The 26014-nt window shown below is 41.2% G+C and overlaps 1 protein-coding gene across 1 annotated transcript in view; it reads right to left on the reverse strand.

The window, feature by feature from the left end:
* Positions 1–26014, reverse strand: part of SORCS3 (sortilin related VPS10 domain containing receptor 3) — a 567608-nt gene that overhangs the window by 18229 nt on the left and 523365 nt on the right. The window contains exons 17-20 of the mRNA XM_008686652.2: positions 18044–18157; positions 14794–14965; positions 12269–12455; positions 6348–6481 (exon numbers count right to left, since the gene is read on the reverse strand). Of these exons, the coding sequence (XP_008684874.2) occupies positions 6348–6481; positions 12269–12455; positions 14794–14965; positions 18044–18157 (607 nt within the window). The remainder of the gene's footprint in view (positions 1–6347; positions 6482–12268; positions 12456–14793; positions 14966–18043; positions 18158–26014) is intronic.

A 26014-nucleotide genomic window follows, 5' to 3' on the forward strand; every position in this document is an offset into this window, starting at 1 on the left:
CAGGAAAATGAATAAACAAACCATAGTATATCCATACAATGAACAAAAAAGCAGAAAAAATGATATATACAACGGTATGGATAAATCCCAAAACTATAAGAAGTGAAAGAAGCCTTACATAAAATAATTCATATAGTATAATTATATATATGAAGTTCTAGAACAGGCAAATCTAATCTATGACAGAAAAAAAAGGAGTGGTTGGTTTTGGGGATTGGGCGTAAGTATTGACTGAGAAAGGACATGAGAGAACTTTCTGGAGTGATGGTAATATATATTTTGGTATATATATTTTGACAGGAGTTTGGGTTACATGTGAATGCCTTTGTCAAAACTCAGAAAGTACACAGATTTGTGCATTTCATCGTCGGTACTACCATGGAGAAAAAGGATAAGCAAATACTAAATTCTAGTTACTGATTTGCAAGCTGAAGCATTTAGGACAAAGTATATTGGTGTCTAAAATTTGAAATGAGTCAAAAAATTAAGATTAACTGATGGATGGAGAGAAGAACAAATAGATAAACAGACCATGTGATAAAAAAAATAGTGTTAATGGTAGACTACAGATGGTGGGTATAGACATGTTAACTGTAAAATTATTTCAACTTTAGTGTATATTTGAAGTTTTCCATAATACAATGTTGAGATAGAAAACATGAAAGAAATAATCAATGTGATTTTATTTTTCCTAATTCCATGAATGACTTTCTCTGACAATGGCTATATTCCATTGTCCTCCATTTTGGTTCCCTGCCCTTAGCTGTCGTCTTCCTACCTCTCACCAGTAGGCATTTTTCTCCCTTGACAGTTATCTCTTCATGAAACCTTCACTACTTCCATGTCATCTTCTTCAGCTCTCAGCAGTCCATGTGCCCCTCCCTTTCTTTGCACACTCTTGTAGCCTTAGACTTGGGTAGTTGGTACTCTGCCAGGCAAAGGCATCACTTTTTAAAAAAAGATTCATTTATTTATTTGAGAGAGAGAGAGAGAGCGGGGTGGGGAGGGGCAGAGGGAGAGGTGGAAAGAGAATCTCAAGCAAACTCCCCACTGAGCATGGAGCCTGATGTGGGGCTTGATCTCACAACTCTGAAATCCTGACCTGAACTGAAATCAAGAGTTGGACACTTAACCAGCTGAGCTACCCAGGTGCTCCTAAAGGCATCTCTTTTGAGAAGAGTGGAATTCTTCTTGTCCCTGCAGATTTGCTCTTCTCTCCATCTGGCTGCTTCCCTAGGAGACCCAAGGGTGCAGGGCGGCAGGACAAAGGGGATGCCATCTGTGGTGGGAGGGAGTGTGCCATCCTATCAGCCAGTCAGGACTCTGATTCACAGCACATTGTGCTGAATGGGAACACTTGGTCCCCAGGTGGCAGACCACAGGCTTCCATGCTAGGAAAGAGATAGGAGCTAATTTTGTTTTCCAAATTGCTTTTGTTTTTCATCAACTGATATGGCATCATAGCTGATTTCACCTTCCTTGCAAAGCTGGAACACTCAACAGGATTCCTGAATTCTTTGTTGGCCACCAATGTCTAGTGCGTAATGCTAAATTAAATCAAGTATTGTAAGGTTCATTTACTAAATCTATTAGGCAAGCAGACACATTTATTAAGCCAGACCTCTGTTAATCCAAGCAAATTGGCCTTTCAGAGCTCTACAAATCCAACAGGCGGCTGATTGACATCTCTGTCTCTGTGCTTTGTCCAAGCTGCAGGGCCAGCCCATGGTGAGACCCCTTGGAATAATACCTCATTCCCTGCCTAGGCTGTGGGTTACATCCCTGCCCACAGAGAATCCCTTGTGTGTGACAGGTCACATATTATCCACTGAGCCCAGAAAGATATCGACAAAGCTCCAAGTCACTATTTAGTTATGAGATTTCCACTTGACTAATGGAACAAGGAGCTTCAGGGAAATCTTTGGATGCAGCCTACACCAGTTTCCCAGATGCTGTAAGTCAAGTTAATATTGAACATTATAAAATCTCCACAATTTAAATGTATACCTTGATAAAAGCTGCCATTTCCAAATTGGACAGACTATGCAATCACTATGCTTGCCTTACTTAAAGCTTTCAGCAGATTATACAGTTACATGTAAAAAAGCATTTACCATATGAAGTGGAAAAGGCAGGATACGTAATGGTGGCTATACTACGATCAGAACTATGTAAAACAACCTGATATATGTACAAAGACCAGAAGGAAGTAAAGCAAAAGGGTATCTCTAGACGTGTTATGGTATGGGATTAATGTGAAAATTCATAGTGAGGGGGAAAAAATCCCCTCAAAACTTCACACTCATTCTCTCTCTCTCTCTCTCTCTCTCTCTCAGACATATCCAAAAGCTCCTTGAAAGTATCTCACTGTCTAAAGTATCACTGCCCATGAATCTGGTTCTATCTTCTGTCATCCTATCATAAATATGGACTTCAAACAAAAATCATCATTTATGCCATTCAAAGCCACCTGTTATATATCTGCCCTACCTTTCAGTTTTTTCTCTAAATTTCTGCCCAAATGAATCCTCTGTTTTGTCTGAATCCATCTACACAGAAGACAACCATGTCTTACCTTTCCATATAAATCTATTTCCCCTCCCCTACCTCAACTCTACTGTTTTTTCAATGCCAGGTTAAGACCAGCTTCATCCATGACTTACTCCATGATCAGCAATGTGTCTATCCATCACCACCTAGGCCGCTTGACTGGGCCAGTAACACCACATTCCTACCACCATACCTTAGAGTACCTATAACTTCATATTCTCAAATAGATTATTTCTTAAAGGGAAACAAATGGAATTTACACTGAATTGTATTCCTCACAACATCTAGCATAAAATACTGGCTCTTGAAAAAGATCCACAGAGCTACTGATGCAATTTCACATCTCCCTTGATAGGTTTGTGGGTATACGAGACTATTATTGGATTTTAGGAATGCTTGCTCTCTTCTGTTTACTTATATATCACACTTGCTCACCATCATTGCATTTGTGTCCGTCATGCCTTCTCATTTGGACTATAATCTTCTTGAAGGTAGGGACCATGTTGTATGTGCTCCTCTATTCCAGAGAACACCAAGTGAAGGGCTAGATATAAAGGCAGGGGTGAATTAATTCTTCTTGAGAACTTGATTTAATTCAACCATCTGGGTGAACCTGCCCAATTCTCTTAGTCACAACACACACACACACACACACACACACACACAAAACATTACTTTCCAAGGTTATTAGCCTAAGTGTTTTCTCTGAAAAATGGGATAATTTCTCCATCAGTAATGTCCTAATGATTAAATTAAATAATGTGTACGAAGAGCCTCCTACAAAGCAGAAGTAGGAATAAATGCTCAAAATTAGCTCCTTTTACAGACCAGTTTGCTACTCAAAGGGAACTAAAATAGCTCCAAAATCAGAGTGCTCACCAGAACACTCAAAGACACTCATTAATTTGCCAGTCAAATATGGTACTCACTGGATCAATTATTGGGCAATGAGGTCACCTCGATGTGTTTCTGGTACGGTGCTGGCAAATAGCACTGAAAATATACCTCTTTCAACTGGAACAAATAATTATTCTTAGAGGTGGGAGAGAAATCCGTGGAACCAAGTCAGCTACACCATCGAGCTGTAGATGCCGTTGACGTAAGCGCTGAGCACAACACTAATATTTTCAAGCGCTTAGAGTCTAAGCCCATCGAAGTTACTAATATTTACTATTACTGATTACTACTTGTTTACTACTAGTTACGAATCTTTACTGCTATTATTATTCTGACGTTATAATGACCCAAACTGAGGTTCAGGGAAACTGCATAATTTGATTAAAGGCATATTGCAAAAAGGAATCTTGCGTCTAGACTGCAACACAGTGGCTGGGTATTTGTGAGCACTTAATGCTCAAGCTTATAGATGGAAATTCCTAACTGAAGGAATACATCAGGTCATCATCAAACCAAAACAAACCGAAACAAACCAACTGTAATGCCCTTCTGTAATGTAAAATTTCCTCTCTCTTAATATGTTATAGATTAGCTAGATAGATATTCCAAATAATAACTCAGCAATGTTCATGGATTAGATATGAGTATCCTTACTCTACAGAAAGAAAAACCACTGAGATTTAGTTCAGGTGATTTGTTCAAGTGAACACAGATAACCATTAAAGAAATAGAAACTTGACGCTGCAGTCACTTTATCCACTTCTGTGTTTATTTATCAAAATTTATTAGATACTAATCTAGGAAGGGCCTAAAATTCACGTCTTAGAATACTCAAAGGAAAAAAAAAAAACACTGATAGGGGAAAATGGCACTGTAGAGAAATGCTGTGCTCTGGCTCCTTGGGGGTTCTGAGTAAATCACTGTGTTGACAATGGCCAAGAACTGCCCTCCTCGTGCACAGCAGCCTAAGTAAAGATGACCAAGTAAATGAACACTAACAGAACAGAATTCCCTGGGTGGACAGCCAAAAGTTCTCAGCACAGAAATGAACTTAAAATTCTCTGTTTCTAATTTTCTCCTCCTAAATGATTTTCTCTTTTTTGGTTCACCATGTATGCCTGCTGGTGATCGAAGCAGGATTTTAGGGTCTGTAACCTCTAGAGGACAAATAGAGTGATGCAGCTAAAGCATCCTGGGGCTGGGGGTGGAGCATGGCTGGGAGTTAGGAGACCTGGCTCCACAATTAACCAGATGTTTGACCTTGGGATGCTCATCTCACACACGGAGCTTTACTTCTCTAATGTACCAAATGGGGATCTTAAGAACCCACCTCTGTATCTCTTGTCCTGGTGAACAGTAAGTCCAAAAATGCAAAAGCATTGTAATCTCTACTAAGACACTGACTTGAAAGTACACAGCATGAACAATGCAAACAGAAAAGGGTCCTTTGGGTCCATAAGTGTAGTTCTTTTATCAACCCATCCTAACTCCCAGTTTTTATATCAAAATTAAAAGCATCCATGTAGTGAATACCTAGTGTGTGCCAGGGAGTTATACAGCATCTCACTTAGCCTTCACAACAGTCAAGATGATATACGCATTATTCTCTCTAGTTTGTGTTGAGCAAACTGAATTTTAAGTCAAATGACTTCCTCAAGCTCACACGGCCAGCAGTGCCTCTGTGACTCCAAGGTCCATGTTTTCATCACCATATCATGCTGCCTCCTTAAGAAAGAGCAGGGGTGAATCTTCTCGCACTCTTATCATGCAGGGGCTGAAGTTCTTTTTGGTCATCTTGAAACAACCAAAACCATCATTGTTCATTCTTTTTTCAAAGGAATTACTACACCAAAACTTATTATTTCCCCTTTCTTGAGATGTCCAGCATTTCCAAGTCTGATATGGTATCTTTCTTAAACTATTTTTTCAAAAGTGAAGGATCTCAGGGTGCTTGGGGTGTCTCAGTTGGTTAAGCATCTGACTCTCGATTTTGGCTCAGGTCATGATCTCAGGGTTGTGGGATCAAGCCCCATGTTGGGCTCCACATTCAGCGCCAAGTCTGCTTGACCCTCTCCCTCTGCTCTTCCTCCCTCACACACTCTCTCTCTCTCTCAAATAAATAAATAAATAAATAATAAAATCTTTAAAAAAAAAATGAAAGGTCTCTCTGAGATGAGCAGTGCCAATCACATCAAGAATGGCCAAGCAAAATGTAAAGGCAAAATCAGGAATAGAGAAAAACGTTAAGCCCTTACATTTAGGGACCCTCAGCTTAACTGCTCCCAGCTCCTCTTGTCTAAGTGTGGTCATTGTTGACACAGGTGTCACCATCACCAGCAGCTGGGAGTAGGGAGGATGTGCCATGCTCAGAGTCTGGCCCTCTGAGTTCCCTTCTCAGAGACTTGTCAGCATCCCCACCATTCCTAAAACGAACCTTGGCCATCGTAGATCACCTAGTAGGTCTTGGAGAAGGGTTCTTTACATGCATTACCCCAATTGATTTTCACAGCCCTGCATTTAGAGATAGAATTCATATTTCCAGATGGAGTCACTGGATCTCAGAGATGCTAAGTGACTCCCTTAACGTTATATATCTCGTGAGTGCAAAGCCCAGGATTAACAAAAAAAATAGGGCAAATGAAGTTTTTAAAATATCGAATACAAAGTAAGTTTGTAGAGCTTCTCAAGTACTCTTTCTTCCTTAGGATTGTTTGAACTTTCCCTATTATAACAATGAGCCTGGTATAGAGACGTATGTGGCATTCAATTACGTGGATTCGTAACTTCATTAAGTACTCTCTATTGCTTCCATCCCCAGTGCCCCTAACATCAACCTGGCAGCTGGAACACAGGAGAATTCAGTACAGATCTACTCAGACACGGATCAGAAAAGGCCAAACCTTCGTGCTATTGCCGAACCACCAGAAATAGGTAAGGGTCCCCAGCTGACTGGGCCACACGACTGCACTGATGTTGACCTCCTTATTTCTTATGGCGACAAATGGCACTCGGAGATGAACATGTTCCACGGGACCTGGGGACACAGGAAACAATGTCAGTGTTTCTATTGCTGGAATAAACAAATTTTATCGTACTCCCAAGTTCTTAATCTTAACCCTTATTACCATAAACTATAATAAAACAAGGATCACAAACGCACAAATGTTGAGATGTATGTGTGTGTGTGTGTGTGTGTGTGTGCTTGAAACAAAGCACCTTGTATAACAGGAACTCAAATCAGGCTTCAGACTTTTTGAGTGACATCTGAAATTCATTTACATCTGATGTGCCCAACCGTGAATGCTTATGAACCTCCAATCCAAGGACAAAGCTAGTTGACTAGACACTTAGCCAATAAATAGGAAGATAAACAGCAGTCTCTTTCATTTCTGACAATTAGCCTGTATTGTGATGTGGGGTCAGTGGATCATATGGAGGGCTCTTCCATTATCCTTGATTGTTAATTGGTTCCATCCTCTTCAATAATCCTCCATTGTGCCTGTCATCTGCAATACTCAGTGGGTATCATTCAGAAGCTGGCAAGGCTGTTTTACAAAAAGGAAAACGTGTATCTCCCTAAATCAAAGGAGAAACAAATGCCACGTTCCCAAAGAATAAAAAAGCTGCTTGCAAAAAAGGTGACCAAATTTCTCTTCGTTTCCCCAGAAAACTGATATAAGCAGCAAGAGAACATACATGAACACACCCTACCCATAACAAATGGGGACTGTAATTTAATTCATTTCCAAAATAAAATGAGAAGAGGAAAGAAAATGCTGATGGGAAATACTAACATGTCAGAGTCGCACTCCGGGATGGGGATGCTATTTTTCACCTCTGGGGGGTTTTCTCCTCCTCCCTACTCCTTCCACCCCTCCTTTCCTTTTTCTCTCTTTTCCTTCCTTCTTCCTCATTTCCCTTCCTTTTATCCCTCCTACTTAACCAAATCCAATTAAAGTATTCTAATTAGCCATTCACACTCTGCTAGTGCATAGTTTCCCTGTTTCCACTATGATAGTGCTGATGTGCAAAAAACGTGGCTAAAGGTCAAGACCACAGTCCGCATGTCTCCTTAGCCTGGGGGCCCTGAGTTCTTCTCACAGGTGGGACATTTTTCTGACCACTCAGCCTTCACTATTTACATTGTGGGTCATTTTGGGGACAGCTCAGTTTAAAAGGAAGACAACAGATGGCTTCTTCTCACTTCTGCTCTGGTTTAAATTTAGCTGTATGGTCTTTTCCTCTATCTTCCAGAGCCTTGACCCTACACGGACTATTACCTCGTCCCCTGCCTTCCTTGTAGGAATAAGAACAAATGAATGGGATGTGTGGTTGTTAAAAGCACCATAGCATTAGTTATGTGTTGGCACTATTTCTACCACCACCATCACCACCATCACTGTCTCTGTGTATCATTGGGTAGAAGTCCCTCTAACACAGTGGGAGTTTGTCTGAGTCTCAGTGTGTTGTAGGTAAATTTATGTTGGGGGAGAAGGTGCTGGAACAAAGACTGATGTTTAAGTGAGGAGAGCTGCCTGGTCAGCTTGCCCCCATGCACACGGTACTTGCCAGAACAAGCAACAAATGTTGGAGAATCTGTGTATCTACCTCCTGCTACCTACAGCTCTCTGACCTGACCACAGACAGAGGACCCTCAAGGTTTCTCCCAGCAAATAATTTCCTTTAGCAAATCATTGCAACCTTGTTGCTTCAGAAACACATTTGGCTGAAGGGCTAGTTATTTTCAATAAGAAAGTCTGCTCCATGATTTTTGTATGATTTGATTGTTGGAGAAATTTAAAAAAAAAACAGAGTATGAGAAAACACTGGCACTTCTGTGACTTTATTCACTCATTTGTAGGACTTTATCTGATTTCTCTTTCTTTGTTGTTCGTGTTTTACTGATCCACGGGGAAGAGAATGAGGCAGTGGGAAGGAGTCCCTGGCCAGTCATGCCCTAGCAGGGAGGTGAGAACTCTGTGTCTCACGAGAACACCTCAGAGTCTTTCTCAGTGCCCAGATGCAGAGCTCTTTCCTCCCCTGCTGGGGAAAGGGCCCTTCACCCTTAAAGTCAATGCTCCTGTTATTTCTCCCTCAAAATGCATGAAGCTCATTCCCCTGCCAGCTCTTCAGAACCTCGGGCCTTCCCACGGTTAAGTGATACTGCTAATGGCCTGGAAATTCTTCTCAGCTTTCTGTCACTCAGGGGTCTTGGCCCAGCCACATATTGTTGGATACCTACACCCAAAAAGATAAAAGAAGTTCTCCTCCTCCCTAAATTCATGCCAAACAAAGGGATATGGCTTCCATGAATTGGCACGCCATCCAACATAATCACATTTATTCCAGCTTTAAGACAAGCATGTTTGGCTAAACAGAATCTCAAGGAACAACAACATGTAACAGCTTTTTAGGGCAAAGAATCTGAGCCAGAGGTTCCAGCTTCAACCTAGGTACGGACATACCATGGCCCAGGGAGAAGAGAGATGAGGGGATTCAGGAGGGAATAAAGGAAACTCCTAAAATCCTGTCAAATAGTGCTCTTTTTGATAAAAATCTAATAATCTGTGAGAGATTGGTTATTATGGGCAGCTAACAACTACTTGTGTTAGCTAATGGCCCAAGGTGAGGCCAAGAGCAGTCTCCACTATAATACCTGTCTGGTAAATGCAGCCATGATTGATTTGGAGGGAATTATGAGCATGATCAAAGTTTCAAGAACACTTCCTCCTTCATGCACATAACCCACAGGACAAATCGGTTCCTTGCTGTTGTATTTTTTGCTACTAAGATACACTGGTCTTTGCACTTTTCAGGCAGGTCCACTATTGGTGGAGTTAGGAATATGGGTGGGGAAGGTGGTTGGGGTAGAGGAAAGTAAGTTTTTTCTCTTTGTCTTCGTTTTTAAATGCAGCAGAAGTGTCAGGCAGAAAGTTAGTAGGTGGTATTTAGTAATTACTGTAACAAGGCATATTCATCATGTGCCAAGCAGGGTGGTTAAGTGGCATTTTGTATACTGTGCAGGAAAATGTTAACATAGACCTGAAATTGCCATCCTTAGAAAGACTCGTGTGCAAGATTAACCCTTGCTAGCTCCTGGAAACTTGGCTCTGAGAGTGTTTCCAATCAACACTAACTGATAAGAGTGGTTCTCTATGCCTAGACTTTTTATGCCAACAACATGTTTTATTCTGAATATGTATTTTCCTTAGGATGTCTGGAATTCTGGCATATGCTAGGCAGATGATGTCCACTTGACCGGTCCCCAGTAAAAACCATGGGTACCCTATGACCCAGCAATTGCACTACTAGGTATTTACCCCAAAGATACAAATGTAGTGAAAAGAAGGGACACATGCACCCCAATGTTCACACCAGCAATGTCCACAACAGCCAAACTGTGGAAGGAGCCAAGATGTCTTTCAACAGATGAATGGATAAAGAAGCTGTGGTTCTTATATACAATGGAATATTACTCAGCCATCAGAAAGGATGAATATCTATCATTTACATTGACATTATTGAACTGGAGGGTATTATGCTAAGTGAAATAAGTCAATCAGTGAAACACAGTTATCATATGGTTTCACTCACATGTGGAATATAAGGAATAGTGCAGAGGACCATAGGGGAAGGGAGGAAAAACTGAGTGGAAAGAAATCAGAGAGGGAGACAAACCAAATGAGACTCTTAACTCTGGGACACAAACTGAGGATTGTGGAAGGGGAGGTGGGTGGGGGGATGGGGTAACTGGGTGATGGGCATTAAAGAGGGCATATGTGGTAATGAGCCCTAGGTGTTATACTCAACTGATGAATCACTGAACATTATATCAAAAACTCATAATGTACTATAACTTGGCTAATGAATTTAAATAAAAAAAATAATTAAAAAACAAAACAAAACATGGGTACTGAGTTTCTAAGGAGTTTCTCTGGTAAATAGCCTTCTCATATGTTGCTAGAATTCCTTGCTGGACGAATTACACATGTCTTGTGTGATACCAAAGGGGGTGGACTCTTTGGAAGTCACAACTGATTTCCTCCAGACTTTGCCCCATGGCCCTTTTCCCTTTGCTGATCTTGCTATTTCCCCCATAATAAATCACAGTCTGAATATGATTATATGTTGAGTCATATGAGCCCTTTTAGTGAATCAACAAACATGAGGGGGTGATCTTGGAGACCCTGAACCATACACATAATCCATTCTGATTCTCATAGCTTCCCTATAACCTAAGTATTCAAGATGAGGAATCAGAAGTTTGCAATGAGTACAAAAGTTGACCAATATTAGATGTTTAACAAAGGGTTATGATCAGATTTCAAACAGAGGTTCCTTTCCTCCAAACCCTGGCTTATGAATACCTTGCACAGCACCTGCCTGGGTGTTTGACCTGGTGCTTCTGGCACAGAATGAGTGGAGCTGGTAGAGTGTGGCCCATTTCTAGCAGCACCTTCCCTCCCCCACCAGAATGTGAAATCTGCCATTCTATTCAACACATATCTGTTGTATATATTATATATATAATATATATATTATATATATAATATATATATTATATATATTAAGAACTCAACAGATATGTGTTGAATAAATTAGTAAATAATTGGATGTTTTATTTATATGTCCTATTTGCTGTTATTAAGAGCCCTGTGAAGCAAAGTACCAGTTAGAATTAAGCCATTTTAAAGTTGGAGTTCAGAGGACCCACAGAAGAAATGATTTATCCCATGGCCATGTAGCCTGGCATCTTTAGGGATAGAACTGATCTATAATGTGGGTATCCTCCCGTGCACTTCCCCTCTCACTGTTGGCCCTTGTGCTACTATTAGGATCAAAATGCTAGAAGACTAAGTGGCTTACAGTTTTCCAGAAACCTTTTAAATGTGGGTTGTTTATATAGTAGAGTTTGTCATCACTGAGTTGGAGGTACTCCTTGTACTCACTTAGACTCTTTTAAATATACATTTCCCCGTAAGTAGCATATTGCCCCCAAAACTTCATGGGGTATATAACTACAGAATCCCTTAGGTCCATGAATGTCACTGACAAAGGCCTAGGAAATCCATACCAGACCCATAACCATATGTCTTGACCCAACATTCTAAAATCATACTATTTAAGTTTGAATTTACATGAATTAAGTCCCGGGATAGCAGATACACAACACGTATCCCGGACAAAGTACTTTGGAACTTCAGCTGCTGTTGGGTTCTTGCCGAGCAACAGTCAAGAGCAATGAAATACATTCTAGGACAAAAAAATTGGAGAGTCTTTAGAATTGTTCCTAATAGGAATGAGCATGCAGTAACCTTGTATGTAAGAATTAAGTACTTTTGTGAGTTCAGGACTATATTTAAAAAAATCTAAACGTGTCTCTTCAATCCTTCTTTGCCTCTTCCAACAGAGATTAGAAACTTACTTTGATTTGAGCTGCCTTCACTCACAGCAGCTTGAAAGTGAACTTGTGGCTGTGAACCAGATGAGTTTCTTCTTCCTGATCCTTAGGATTCTCCAAAGCAAAGGGAAGGGACTTTGACCTGAATGCATATCTGCACGTGTACACGTCCATCAGAATATAGTGGAACTGAAAAGAAGGGGCCAGTTGGGAATGTTATCCCAACTTTCAAAATAATCTACTTCAGTATCAGAAAACTGAAACATGGATGAGCACACATCTTAGTCTTTCAATTTGGGTCATTATTTGGGGTAGTAGTCACACCAAATCTAGTCTCAGCTCTGCATCTCAGAACTCTGTGGACAGTGGGAGTTGTCAGCTAGAAGGAGCATGAGAAAGGAGATGGTTCAGGCTACTTACAAACCACATGCAGGAAGAGGACAGCTGTGTCCGAGCCCAGGCTGTTCTCCGCATAGGCCGTCACCTGGAAGATCCCTGCGCTCTTGTACACGTGCTTGATGCCATCCTCAATGGGGCTGAAGTTAGCGTAGGATACCGCGATTCCATCCCCAAAGTCAAGCTGGATGTTTGTCCTTTGGAGATCACCCTGAATGGGGGAGGGAGGGGCAGAACAGCAGTCAGCCGGGGCTCATTTACATGGTCCGGAACTGACTCCTATTGGATGCTTGGTCCTGTGCCCTCAGCATCACCCTCTTGGGGACCCAGAGCCTCTACCAGGGGGATGAAGCACCCTCCACACAACATCAGACTCCTATCTGATATCCACTGGGCACTATGGGCAGGCACTATGGACCTGTTCTCCCCGCATGTCCAAGCTTGAGGCAGCCTGAGCTGGTTGAACGAGTGCTAGGGGATAGCATAAAGCCCCTAGGAGCTCTGGAGTGGGAAGGCCAAGGCATTCCCTGGCTCCCTCACACATTTCATTGAATTATTCCTCTCCTGTGTCAAAATCATAACAATAGCAATAGTAATAACAGCTAACATTTATAAAGTTTCTTTCGGTTCCAAGTAATTAATCTCCTTACAACTTTATAATGCAGAAAGCATTACTTTCCCCATTTTACAAATGGGGACAAAAAGAAATTAATTAAGTAGACCTAAGTCTCACAGCTAATAGTGAAAGAGACAAGTTTTGAACCCAGACAGTCTGGTTTCAACATTGATGCTCTCAACCACACTGCTATAATTATAATTGTTCCTATGTTTTGAGATTTATTATTATGTTCTAAGTATTATGCTAATCACTTAACACATACTCTATACAACACTTTTAAAATAACTCTGTGAGGTAGGATGACTACTGCCAGTCTAGACATGAATCCTGCCTACCAGTCAAAATTACATCTATGCTTGGTTGACCTTAGATTGCCCTAAACCTGCCTAAGCCCCTCTTCCCTGAAGCCTTTTCCAACCATCCCAGCTCACAGATATCTGCCTGTTGGAAGGCCAAGAGCCCCCTGGGTGCTGTCTGGTGGTGTGACAGCATCGGTTCAGGTGTGATGTCATCTTACCATCCCAAGCTGATGCTCAGCTTCTTAAGAGCTGATGTTGAACCCCACCCTTCCTTGTCTTCCTCCCACTATACTGGGTCAACGACCTGGATACATGCAATTGAACCTGATCACGAAACAAGGATCTTAGGTGAAAAAGAAGAATCGGCTCTATTTACAAAGATGGTTGATAGAATAAAAAAGTGATCTACATCATTTTGGAATTATGAGCCAATCCTTCTGTCCAGAGAACGCGCACTGATCACAGTTTCATGTTCTGCCTCTTCCCCTGTGGCAACCCAGATGTGAGTGAAATATTGATACGTGCTCCCTTGCCCCCCGCACAATGTTGACTACCCTTGAGTTTATGAATATAAATTGAAGTGGAAATGAACTGGAGGCAATTCAAATGGATAAGATCGTGGCTCTTCACATCCATTCAAGAGAAGGTTTTTATAATGCTGGTCCTGGAAACTCCCTAGTGGAAATGTGATAATGACCTCCTCTGAATCTTAAAGTCCTTTAATTCAAGCACCCAGTGTGGGTGACGGCTGAAGAATCTGTCAACCCAGGATAAGGAACCTTCACCGTCCTGTTCAGTATGGGCCAGACTTTAAAGGATTCTGAAGTATTCACATTTGGGAAAAAAAACCCTCCTGGCCTGCTTTGGTCTCCTTCCAAGATCTGAAGAGCACAGAGCAATTTGCATACAAATTTAGAGGGCTCTGTAAATCAGGCAAGCTTTCTTGCCCCACCACCTCAGCAAGGAGTGCCTGAAAAGCTCCCTCGTTTGGGAAAGAAATGAAATAGCTCATATAGGGAGCAAGAAGCATATGACAGAGCTATTTCCATCCTGGAATGAATGAATGCAGGCTGATTTTACTGCCCCGATTGCAAAAGATACAAAAAAGTGAAATAATGGAGCAGCTAGCTGATGGAAAGAAACTAATGTGACATTCTTTATACAAATAAGTTTAAAAGATGGCAATAATCTTCCCCCACACTCACACTCATACTTTCAAGACCCTCTGAAAGCCTTGTAGGCTTTTTTAATCAGGGGGTGTTTAAGGGTTAGAATGAAGCAAAAGAGGCTCCTGGGAACAACAGAAAAAAATATGAATTCCCTTCTTCTGGAAGCGTTTACAGTATATGGTCTTCTGGTGATAAACATTCCTTCAACAGAGCAGACCCTAAAGGGAGACCTCAAAGAATATATCCAGATCTGCATCTGCCCAGAGACAAGCGGGCCCCCTGCAGCCTGGGTCTGTGGTGTGGGATGAAGGGAAGAGGGTCGCTAAATATCCAAGCCTTCTTTTACCCCCTGTACTTTCTCACCATTGACTCTGGGACTGGGACCTTTGGGGATACATGATCTCTCTCTTCCCTCTCTGGGAACAGTGAGTTATGACCTCAGAGACCCGAGACAACACCTACCTCCTCCATGAGGATGATGAAGGTTGCATTATGCCCCTGCTCTGCCACTAGGCGTCCGTCGGTTGTCACCACGTGGAGGCCTCGAGGGGCTTTTCCGGGACACATCTGGGCCTTGGCCGTGTACTTCTCCCTCAGCCCGTCCGTGCAGTTGTTGGACACAATCCTCCGGTACCTGAGGAGTATTGACAGTTGTCGGTGGTGTGGGGTGAGTGTGTGTGTGTGTGTGTGTGTGTGTGTGTGCGCATGTGTGCGCATGCTTGAGTTAGAAAAAGAGCGCGAGAAAGCCAGAGTGAGAGATGTTTCACACAGCTGCTCCTAAAAACCGAGTCTCAAAGAAGACAGCCATTTAAGAAGCCAAACAAATGCTGAGGAGCTGCTATCCCCCCATCTGAGGAAGAGCAGCTCTTTAAACATTATTATTGATCCTACCTGGTGAGCCACGGATCAGATCAGTGTCTAAACCAGTCAAGAAAAATCAATGTCTGACTCACATGCAAGACGGAAGGAGGCAGAACCACTGGACTAGTGGAGCAAGGAAACAAGCCCCCTTCTGTGAGAGAGGGACTTGTTCGTATTTCCCTAAGGCCGTCTCCAGTTCCCTCTGTAACAACAAGCAGCTAGAAGATCAGACTCCTTACTCTGATTCTTCAGGAAGCCTCTTCCTGCCTTCCCTCTACCCTCAGGACATCAATCCATCCTTTCATACCTACTAGTCCTGGCTCTGGAGACACTGGGCTATTTTATAGCACATTTTCTCTCCTTCCTAATATTTCACTTCCCACTCAACACAAATGCCAGATCACAAGCACACGTTTGAAGCTCCTATTCTATCCTGCTGAGGGAAAATTAGCTTAGAGAAGATATCAGCATGGGAAACCTCCCCACAAAGCACTGCGGCCTTTTAGGTTAAGGGCGACTTTGTGCGTAGTGATGCCACATCATGTCACTTGACCACTGATCTAAGCACGGGAAGCCGAGCCAACAGCTTGTCCACAGCCCTGAGCTGTAGGGTAGACATTATTTCCACTCTCTATAAGGCTGCGTATGATCAGCCTTCTGGTAAACCCACATAGTATAAATGCACCACCACCATCATTATATCACATCTTCTTTTACCCTGTATGCCAGGAGTAATTAACCCAACCATCCATGCTGCCTTCTTCTGATGGCCCTTCAATTGAAAGCAGATGAAACAAAATCCTTTATGAATGATATTTATCTTCCACTGTACCTGATATTTTCCCTGGTCCTTTCTCCACTTCCCACGCCCCAAACACTGCTGAACTACCAGCCCTACATCTCCATCCAAGGATCTCAGGAGGATGTTAAGCAAATGTTGTGTGCAGTTACTGCCTCAGACAGAATTACAATATATCCCCTTGTAGATACACATTATTTTTAATTGCCAGCTGAGCTCCTGATGGATCGAGAGGTGTACTGTCCAATATGCTAACCACTCTCTACCTGTGGCTATTGAGCATTTAAAATGTGGTTAGTCTTGCATGTTGAAATGACACTATTTTGGACATATTAGGCTATATAAAATATATTATTAAAATTAAATTTGCCTTTAATTTTTTAAATGTAGCTACTAGAAAATTTTAAATTACATATGTGGCTCATATTAAAGTTCTTTTGGTCTGCACTAGTCTACATAATCAAGCTTCTGTAATCACCTTATACCTTTTTGCTGACTTTTAGTCATTTACAAGATATTTAATTTTTACTTATGGCAGATATTTTGGTGGATACCATGTTCTAATGCGAACTGGATATCCTCTACTCTTCCTCTTCAATCTCAACTGGCCACCTGGTTGACAACTTGTAATGTAAGCCAACATTTAAGCAACCTAGAGATACGTGTAGACATTTGTAGTAAATCTTTTGAAAAAATACAAACTGTCTTTCCTTTTCATCTCCCTAATTTATTTGGTTGGCCATTTGGTGTTCTGTTTTATCTAAGTTGCTTAAAATTGGGTGTGTCTATACATGTCACATGATCATAGGAGATGCTGTAATGCAATTCTCTTCCAGTTCTGTCCAAGGTATGCTCTGGTTTGGAATTTGGCAGCCTAGCTGATCACTTGTCCCCATCATATTTCTCTTCCTCAAACTTCATAGCACTATGTTCTCTGATACCATATCTCTTTAAGTTCATGCTGCTGGATCTGTAGTGTGAATGGCTTCAATCCCTGAACCAGACGCCCACAATAAAATAACATCAAAAGCGCTTAAGCCCCAGTCCAGCTCCAGCAACAGCCCCCTAGAACCAAATATTGAGCTAAAAATTTGTGTTTTTCAGTAGCTCACACCACTCGGCACATCTCTTCCATCACTTTTTTTCCCCCTCTGTAGATATCACTTGGGTAGATAGTACGTACCAGTATTTTATGACCAGAGAAGGTAAAAGTACTGAGATGGTGAGTAACTGGTATGAAATGGCAGGAGATCCATTGGAAGAGTTGAGATGGGAGTCCAAAACACCTTCGTCCTCTGCTACTCAGAGTAGTCCTGGGACCAGCAATGACAACATTGCCTGGGAGCTTCTCAGAAATGAAGAACCTCAGTCCCACCTCAGATCTACCAGATCAGAAGGTGCATTTGAACAAGATCACCAGGTGATTCACAGCATATTACAATTTGAAAAGTGCTGTCTCAGACCACCAATCTATTTTCCAAATCTCTTCTGGGCCATCGAGGTGATAAAGGAGAGGGGAAGACGATAAGTCTTTAAGGCAATATTTTTTCAAGCACCTGAGTAATTGTATGTGAGCGGAGAGAGAAACACACAAATCATCTGACAATTAAAGAAAGTGTGGCTTGACCTTCTTATTCCAGGAAGCCCTAGAATGGGACTTTGGAATTTTCGGTTTCAGTTTCCAGCATCAGTCTAGGAGAGCTTCGGTCCATCTGTCCCTGGAGGGCACTGTAATATGTGCATACCACTTGTATTGATTTATTTCCCTCAGGGCCCCCAAAATAAGGTGACATTTCTTTCCAGAAGAGAAGGCCTGACCAAAACAATAGCTATGGTCTGTCAGAGGCAAATGGAAAAAGGTATTGAAATCTAGTAATCAGAAATCTCTTCAGATACTTCCAAAAAAGCTAAAGAACTCCTCAGCTTTCCTCAGAAGCCACTTGTAAACAAACTCTCTATGCTCTAGCTTGCTTCAACAGAAATGCTCCCTTTGATCCCAACCTAGGGAAACAGAAGAACAGTGAGTGGAGTTTCTTCAGGTGTTTTACTTACCCAGTGCTGTTAAGGTAGCTTTGACCGAGGCTGCAGTCCTTTGATGGCGATGCTGGGTTGTACCAGAAAGCTGGGACGCACTGGCTCTCTCCATGTCTCTCATAGCCATAGTCGCTGCCCAGAAAATGAATATTGCACACTGGTATAGAGGCACAAATGAGAAAACACCCCCCCACACACACAAACACAAATCCATCCCTACAGCCTTCCAAAAAGCTGCAATGCATTCTTTCAAATATTCCCAGCCAGAGCAAATATTCATACTTTAAGAATAGAGTTTTAGATTTAGAAATAATCCCAAATCACTGGAAATCCAGTATACAGAAGAAACAATGCATTATCAAATGAAGATTCCAGGTTAAAAAAAGGTAGGTATGTACATCCCGTAGCAGGTGCACTGGCTGGAGGTGGGGGTCGGGGATACTAGAAGCTTAAAAGCATCCTCTGGACCACAGCGGAATTACTGACAGAAATAGGTGACAACCAAGAAGATGATTTTAAAGGTTAAGATTCATTTCTGGGTGAGATTCCAGAGGTGTTATTCCAAAATTAATTTCATAGATTTTATTTTAATTTTTCCTACAAATTCTTTCTCAAACAAATATACACATTTGCATTCACAAAATATAAACAGCCATTCAAATTGTCCCAAATACATATAACACAGGTCCCCTGTTTCCCTACAGCCAACAACACAAAACTGTGGTTCTTTTCCACGTCTTCATGAAAGCCTAGCTATAAGAAAATAAAGAAAGTCGGGTATGATCCCCTTCTCCTTTCCTCCCATTTCAAAATGAAAAAGTAACAGACCAGTGTAGAGAGGAGGGGCCCCATCTAAAATGCGAATGGTGTTTCCTTAGTTCTTGGAGTTTCATAAGGCTCCCAGATGCATAAATGTCAGGGTAGAAAAAGAGCAATAAAGTATTATTGTTCTCGAAACCAACCAGAGGTCAGGGAGGGTGGCTTCACTTGGCAGGAGAATTCACACTTCTAAGTTAAGCATCCCAGGGTTTCCTAAAACCCACACACTGGCAGAACAATCTGGACATTTGAATATTGATCCATTGAGTGTTAATGAAACATAAAACAGCAAGGAAAGTCACTCTCTCCAGACCTACTCCTTCTTTCTTTTTCTGCTCCCATGTTCTTTGAACCAAGATTTAATTAAAGCCCAATGAAAATGGAGGCAAATTTTGGTCTATGTGTGTGATTAGGGCAGGAATGGAAGGGAGACAGGAATACAAGTTCAATTCCATGTTTATTACTCAATATGTGCACCGTCCTGGGAAAGAAATGCAACAATCCTTGCCCTCAAGAACTTTGAGTCTTTGGGAAGGCGATACAATATGCCTCAAATCCAACCAAAGGACATAGAGCATGAAGCAGAACACTGAACTGGTAGTTAGGAAGCACCAACTGATTGATGAGATGATACAAAATGTCCTCCCAGCATCACCGCACCCTACCACCTCACCATCTTCCTCTACACCAAACCCCCACCTGAACAGTCCAGACCTACTTTTCAACCCTCTTTGTCTCTGCATGTGTTATTCCCTGGGCTTGAAGCACTCTACCTTGTCTGGGTTTGGGAGTTTGCTAAGTATCCTTCTTCAATACCTAGGTCATATGAAGCCTTCCCTGATTCCCCAGACAAAATCTTTGTGACCACAACATGTTGGAAACATTGAAACTACAGAGACCTCTGTTGGTTTTGTTCACCAATATAAGAATTCAGAGCAGTACTTAGGATGTTGGAGGTGCTGAATATTTACTGGGTGAATGAATATTCCAATTATATTCAAAAGTAATCACACTGATTATCCCATTGTATTGGGTCTATCTCTGCAGGGAGATGTGAGCTCAGAGTTGACCTTCCAGTGTGGACCACAGACAGTATCCCAAGTGCTCGATGGATGCCTGAGCTAGAAAGGTGGAACTCAAGACCAGTCTTGATACGGCCATGTGCTTACAAAACTGGAAGAAAAGGAGAAAGGGACATGTCTGTCAAGCAAATCTTTTGCCATGCCTCCTGATCAATGCTTGGAGATCTCACAAGCCTGCAAGTTCACTGTGGACTTGGTGTTGTGACAGCCTGTAACCACTCATGAGAACTAATTTAAAATTTCAGGAATTTTGCAAGCTCATTAACGGCTGTTAAACATAGTCATTATCAAAATGTAAGTTACATCAAATTTTCATTAAATAGATTATATTTGAAAGGTAACAAACACTCAAACACAGATTCCTCATGATTTTGCTGCTTTATTATAATAATATAGATAAAGCATTATGTATTATTATTTTAACTCTGCTCCTGAGGTTATTTACATTTATGTGCCTGTGTGGTAGAAATACTGTATATTGTTGTGCTACTGCACATCTCTTCTCAATTCTGTATTCACTGATATTATGTTGGTAACTCAAAATCGGCCACATTTGGGGATATTTATAGCAATCAGCCAATGTTACTAATGAGGGCTTATTTATTTATTTGTTTCAAGAGAGCCGGTAGTTAAATATTTACCAGCACAGCACTGAATATCTGATTTCTAAGCATTGCTTATCTGTAGACACATTTGGGCTGTGGTGTGTCTGCCCTGCTTCTAGAAAATTCCCCAATTGCTGTATGAGCTAAATCTATTGAATGTTCTGCTAACCCTAAGAAATATTAGTAATCTTTGAAGGTAGGGTACCTCCCTAAACAGCTTTGGAAGGAGAGAAATGTCTTAATGCTCTTTCCTAAATGTAACCATCTTTAGCAGTTCTGTTCAGCTCTGCTACCTGTTAGCGATGCAGTAATTAAAAAAGGTGCATGAGGCATGCCGTTTTGCCCCAAAGAGAAAAGGCACCTCATTAATATTTAATAACATTAACGGAAACATCACTGGCTGCCCCTAAGCTGTGGACTTCTTCATTAACTTCTGCTAAATGTATATTAAAATCTCATACTGCCCAACCTACCCCCCAGCTCTGGAGTTTGCATGATTTCAACAAACAAGCAGTTCCAGCTGCTGCTCCAACTTCCTGGGGGAAAGGTGTTTTTCTGTTGAATTGTGACATTTGGAGAGAATGTGCCAGAAAGTCTGATTTGCCTCAGGGAAGTATGCTGCCACAGCTTCTGCAAACACACAAGTAGTTTCCTTCCAGAAATAAGTCACCTCTGCATCTTTCTTGACTATAAAATGGTTTAGAACTTCTAAAAGTGTAGGGGAAACTTGTCCATTTCCAGGAGATGTATGCCCTCCAAATCCCATTCAGGGAGAAGCCTTAGACCATCTAAAGAAGGAATAGACAAACTTGAGAAATCACAAAGTTTCTGCACATCAGAACTGGAAGGGATGCTTGTATTCCTTTGGTCCAATCCTCTTAGTTGGTAGGTGGGAAGGGAGAAGCAAAAGAGGAGAAGTGATGTGTTCAAGATTGTACACAGCTAACAATGGCACGTGGAGGTTATAATGGAGACTCCTGACCCTCGAATCAGCGTTAGTACAATCTCATGGAGGACCCACTTAATCGTCATAAGGGAGAACCCCCTAGTCTCCAAGAATGACATTCTGAGACTCTTGGAGCCCACCCAGAAGTCATGGTCTCTGCTGGCCCAGGTGCCAGGGCTGTTCTACTCTCAGACCATGCACGGCCCTATCACTGCTTCACTGACCCCCCCAGCTCCTCTGTTCTTCCATTTGGCAGCTGAGATTCCAGGAACAGTCCTCCACAGGTGTCTCCATCCCATTTTAGGAGACAGGATCGCCTGCTGGTTGGGATTGGGCAGATAGAAGTTTTTGGCAGGCACAGAGTGAACACTCAACAAAATGGAGCAACCATAACAAAAACATCAACACAAACAATGGAATAATAATTAACACCATCAGCATTTCACTAGGGCATAAGTCTAAATATAGGCATAGAGAAAGATGACTACATCTGAACTATTTCAGAAACTGAATAACCCAACAAGCATCCCTCAAATACATCTCCTTATCAAACCCCATGCTAGCCATCTGCCCCCATCCCTCCACTCATCAGCAACTCACCCCTCAACTCATCCCTCTACTCATCAACAGTCTCATACATCTGCTTTTTCTGAAGTGCTGCCCCTATTCCTTGTACTCAACAGCAAGTCTACACAGCTCCATCACCACCTCCTACAGAAAGCCTTCCGTCATTACTCCAGTCTTCAACACTCTTTGCTCTGACCATTTCTGGAACTTATAGGTAGGAACAGTGCTGTCTGAATGAAACCTTCTGTTCTACATCTATGCTATCCACTATGGTAGCCACTAGTCATGTGTGACTACTAAACACCTGAATACAGCTAGTGCAGCTGAAGAACTGAATGTTTCATTTTATTTAATTTTAATGCAAATAACCACATGTGACTAGTGACTACTACATTAGACAGCATAGGTCTGGATTATAGAATTTAGCCTTTAGCTACAATATTATTTGCTTTGCCTTTTCTACAATGCTAGTCTACAGAAAAAAACCATACATAATTGTGCTCTCTATGCAGAATACTTACTGTTGGATGGATTTCAGACACACCTGCACTTACGTACTATAGCATGCCCCTATCTCTTTCCTCTATCTTCTGCATTATCACATGATAAACTCACTGTGGGGATCTGGAACCATACTGCCCATGGAAGGAAACACTAAAACACACCAAGACTTAGGACTAGGGGTCAGAATATTAATTGTGAAGGAATTACTTAACCTCTCTGTGTCTCCATGTCTTCATCTATAAAATGCCTATAATTACAGACTCTCCTTCCAGAAGCTGGTTGAGAAGATTAAGTAATATAATCCATCTAAAGGACTTGGTGCATAGTAGGTACTCAGCAGAAGTTACTGCTGAGGGAGTGGTTGGATGAATAAGATAAAAGGATGACTAAGCATAAGTTCTGGTTCAACCTGGTTCTCACCGAACAAAGGTATTTGCGTCTCTCAGAGGGCAACTCCTTTCTAGGAGCCTCATACGACTTCAGAGCAGGACCCTTGTGCTCCTTTTTCTGACTACCTGCTAGTCCTTGACAAACTTAATTCTCGGGGAGGATTTATTCCTGGCCCTTCACCAGTGCGGCAATAGAAGTGGCTCTCTAGAATAAGCATGAAGCTACTGAGTAGAAACATCACTATTTATGCAAAATTCATGCTTATTACTGACATGCACTCTGGATGGAAGGGTGACTATTATTCTACAAATAAACGCTTCTGAGAATCTATAAAACCTTCCCTCATCAAACAAAGGAAAGATACAGGGTGAAAATACCCTCCATTTCTGGATCCAGGCTATACTCCTTAACTTTTCCACCAAAATCAAGACACTTCATCCTCCTCAGCCCCTGGCTCCCCCCTCCACCAATCTGATTAAACTAGGTTACTCCCTCTCCCTGCTGTGTCTGACACTTAAAAGTTGCCTGAACCAATCAAACAAACATGACCTGATTTGGCTTAGGCAAACAACTAGGTAGAAGATGCATCATAATTACTTACACTAACTGAGCTGGGATTTTCAGATTCTTTATCTAATAACACTTGCTAGTGGAAGGACCATTGAGAAGGGCTATGAAATTGTTCCCAAGCACTGATTTCTAGTAAGAACACTGGAGACAAACTATATTTGATGGAAAAACTATATTTTGAAATCAATACCTATGCTTATTGAAGTTCATTTAAAAACAAAACAATTTCAAATACTCAGTTCTATTGTCTATAAAAAGACAACAGAAATTTCAGAAATGAAACTGTCTCTTCCATACTCAAAAGCGGTGCAAAAATACTTTTTAGGTTGTGAGGTTATTTTTTGCTCTTGTTCTCAGATTCTGACCACTAAACCAGCCTCAAGTCTTATATATTTGTTTATCCTACCTTCGACTCAAGTGGTTTTTTTTTTATTATTTTTATTCAAGTAAAATTAACACAGTGTTCTATTACTTTCGGGTGTAGTTTTAAGTGTACAATTCTATACACTTCTCAGTGTTCATCAAGATAAGTGTACTCTTAATCCCCATCACCTATTTCACCCATCCCCCCCAATCTTCTGCAATCACCAGTTTTTTCTCTATTTTTAAGAGTCTGGTTGTCTTTTCCTTTTTCTCTCATTTTCTTTTTTGTCTTTTTGTTTGTTCATTTGTTTTGTTTCCTAAATTCCACATATGAGTGAAATCATACGGTATCTGTCTTTTTCTGACTGACTTATTTCACTTAGCATTATACCATCTAAGTCCATCCATGTTGTTGCAAATGGCAAGATTTTATTCTTTTTTATGGCTGAGTAATATTCCATTATATATATAGATATAGACATCTATCTATCATCTATCTATCTATCTATCTATCTATCTATCTATCTATCCATCCTCTAGCTAGTTAGCTAACTTCCCTATCTTCTCTATCCATTCAGCTATTGATGGCCATATTTGGGCTGCTTCTGTATCTTAGCTATTGTGAATAATGCTGCAATAAACATAGGAGTGAATATATATTTTCAAATTAGTGTTTCTATCTATTTTCTTTAGGTAAATATCCAGTAGTGAAATTACTGGATCATATGGTAATTCTATTTTTAATTTTTTGAGGAACCTCCATACTGTCTTCTATATTCTTGAGCTACAACTGGTAGTAGAAAGACCACCACATGATATTTCAAATACCACCCCCCCCAAAAAATTCTATAAAGTCTTGAACACCATATACCTATTACAATTCCAGTACCAATGGTCAAAACAATTTCATCTGGAATTGTGTTAAAGTTAATGGAACATTCCAGATTAATCCATATCAACAGCAGTTAACCTAGGTTATTTGAGGATGAATTTTAATTTTAGAATAACTAAACTTGGGGAACTATTTCTTCTGAAACAGGTGAATCTAATAAGGTGAATCTAATAACAAAGACTTGTTTGATTTCTTAAGAAATGGCATGATATATAGGAGAGAACATAGGATTTAGCTAGACTTGCATTTGAACTCCAGATTTCTCTCAGTTATGTGATCTTAGCCAAGTAACTTACATTCCAGGTGTTCACTTTCTTCTCATTAAAATGTCATATTAACAATGGCGATATTTGAGTGTTGGGTCCAGGTGGTACCTCTACCAAAGCAAGTGTGAGAACCAAAGAACACCTTGCAAAGGCTTTTTATTTTTCCCTGCTTTACTCACAGATGCATTTTTTAAAAAGATTTTATTTATTTGACAGAGAGAGAGTGAGAGAGAGCACAAGCAAGGGGAGACACAGAGGAAGAGGGAGAAGCAGACTCCCTACTGAGCAAGGAGCCTGATGTAAGACTTGATCCCAGGACCCCAGGATCATGACCTGAGCCAAAGGCAGATGCTTAACTGACTGAGCCACCCAGGCACTCCTCACAGATGCATTCTGATAGCAGTTCCCAAAGAAGGGCTCAGAAATATTTTAAGCAATGCCACCAATAATAAGTGAACGGATTACACCCAAAGGTATGACTTTGTAGAGAGGACTCATTCGGATGTATAAGCTCTGGTTTACTTGCTAAAAATACCACAGGGACCACTTCACTCGGGTACAAGACTAACAGCAGCAGCAACAACAGCTACCATATGGATGCACACACCACTAGGATGAACGGCTTATTACATGAATGACGTAGATTAATTCATTTATTCCTCCCCAGCAACCAACGACATGCATGATCTATATTTGTATCTTACAGCCAAGAAGGTGAAATCATAGAGATTAAGAAAATTTCCCAAGGTCAAAAACTATGACTATCAGAGCTGGGATGAATGTAATGTAAATGTTAATGGAATTACTGAAAGAAAAATATCTATGTTACAATTCTTCTTTCTCCATTGTGTGGTTTCCCGACAGCAGGTGAGGGTCTGTTACAGCTCCGAAACACGGGAGAAAACGTAGCAGGGCATGCAAAGACAGTGTGCCTCCGTGGAGTCAGTCTGCAGGTGGGCACAGGAAGACTGAAACTCACATTCTG

This window comes from Ursus maritimus, unplaced genomic scaffold, assembly GCF_017311325.1.
Source record: "Ursus maritimus isolate PB19 unplaced genomic scaffold, ASM1731132v1 scaffold_7, whole genome shotgun sequence".
Taxonomy (NCBI): domain Eukaryota; kingdom Metazoa; phylum Chordata; class Mammalia; order Carnivora; family Ursidae; genus Ursus; species Ursus maritimus.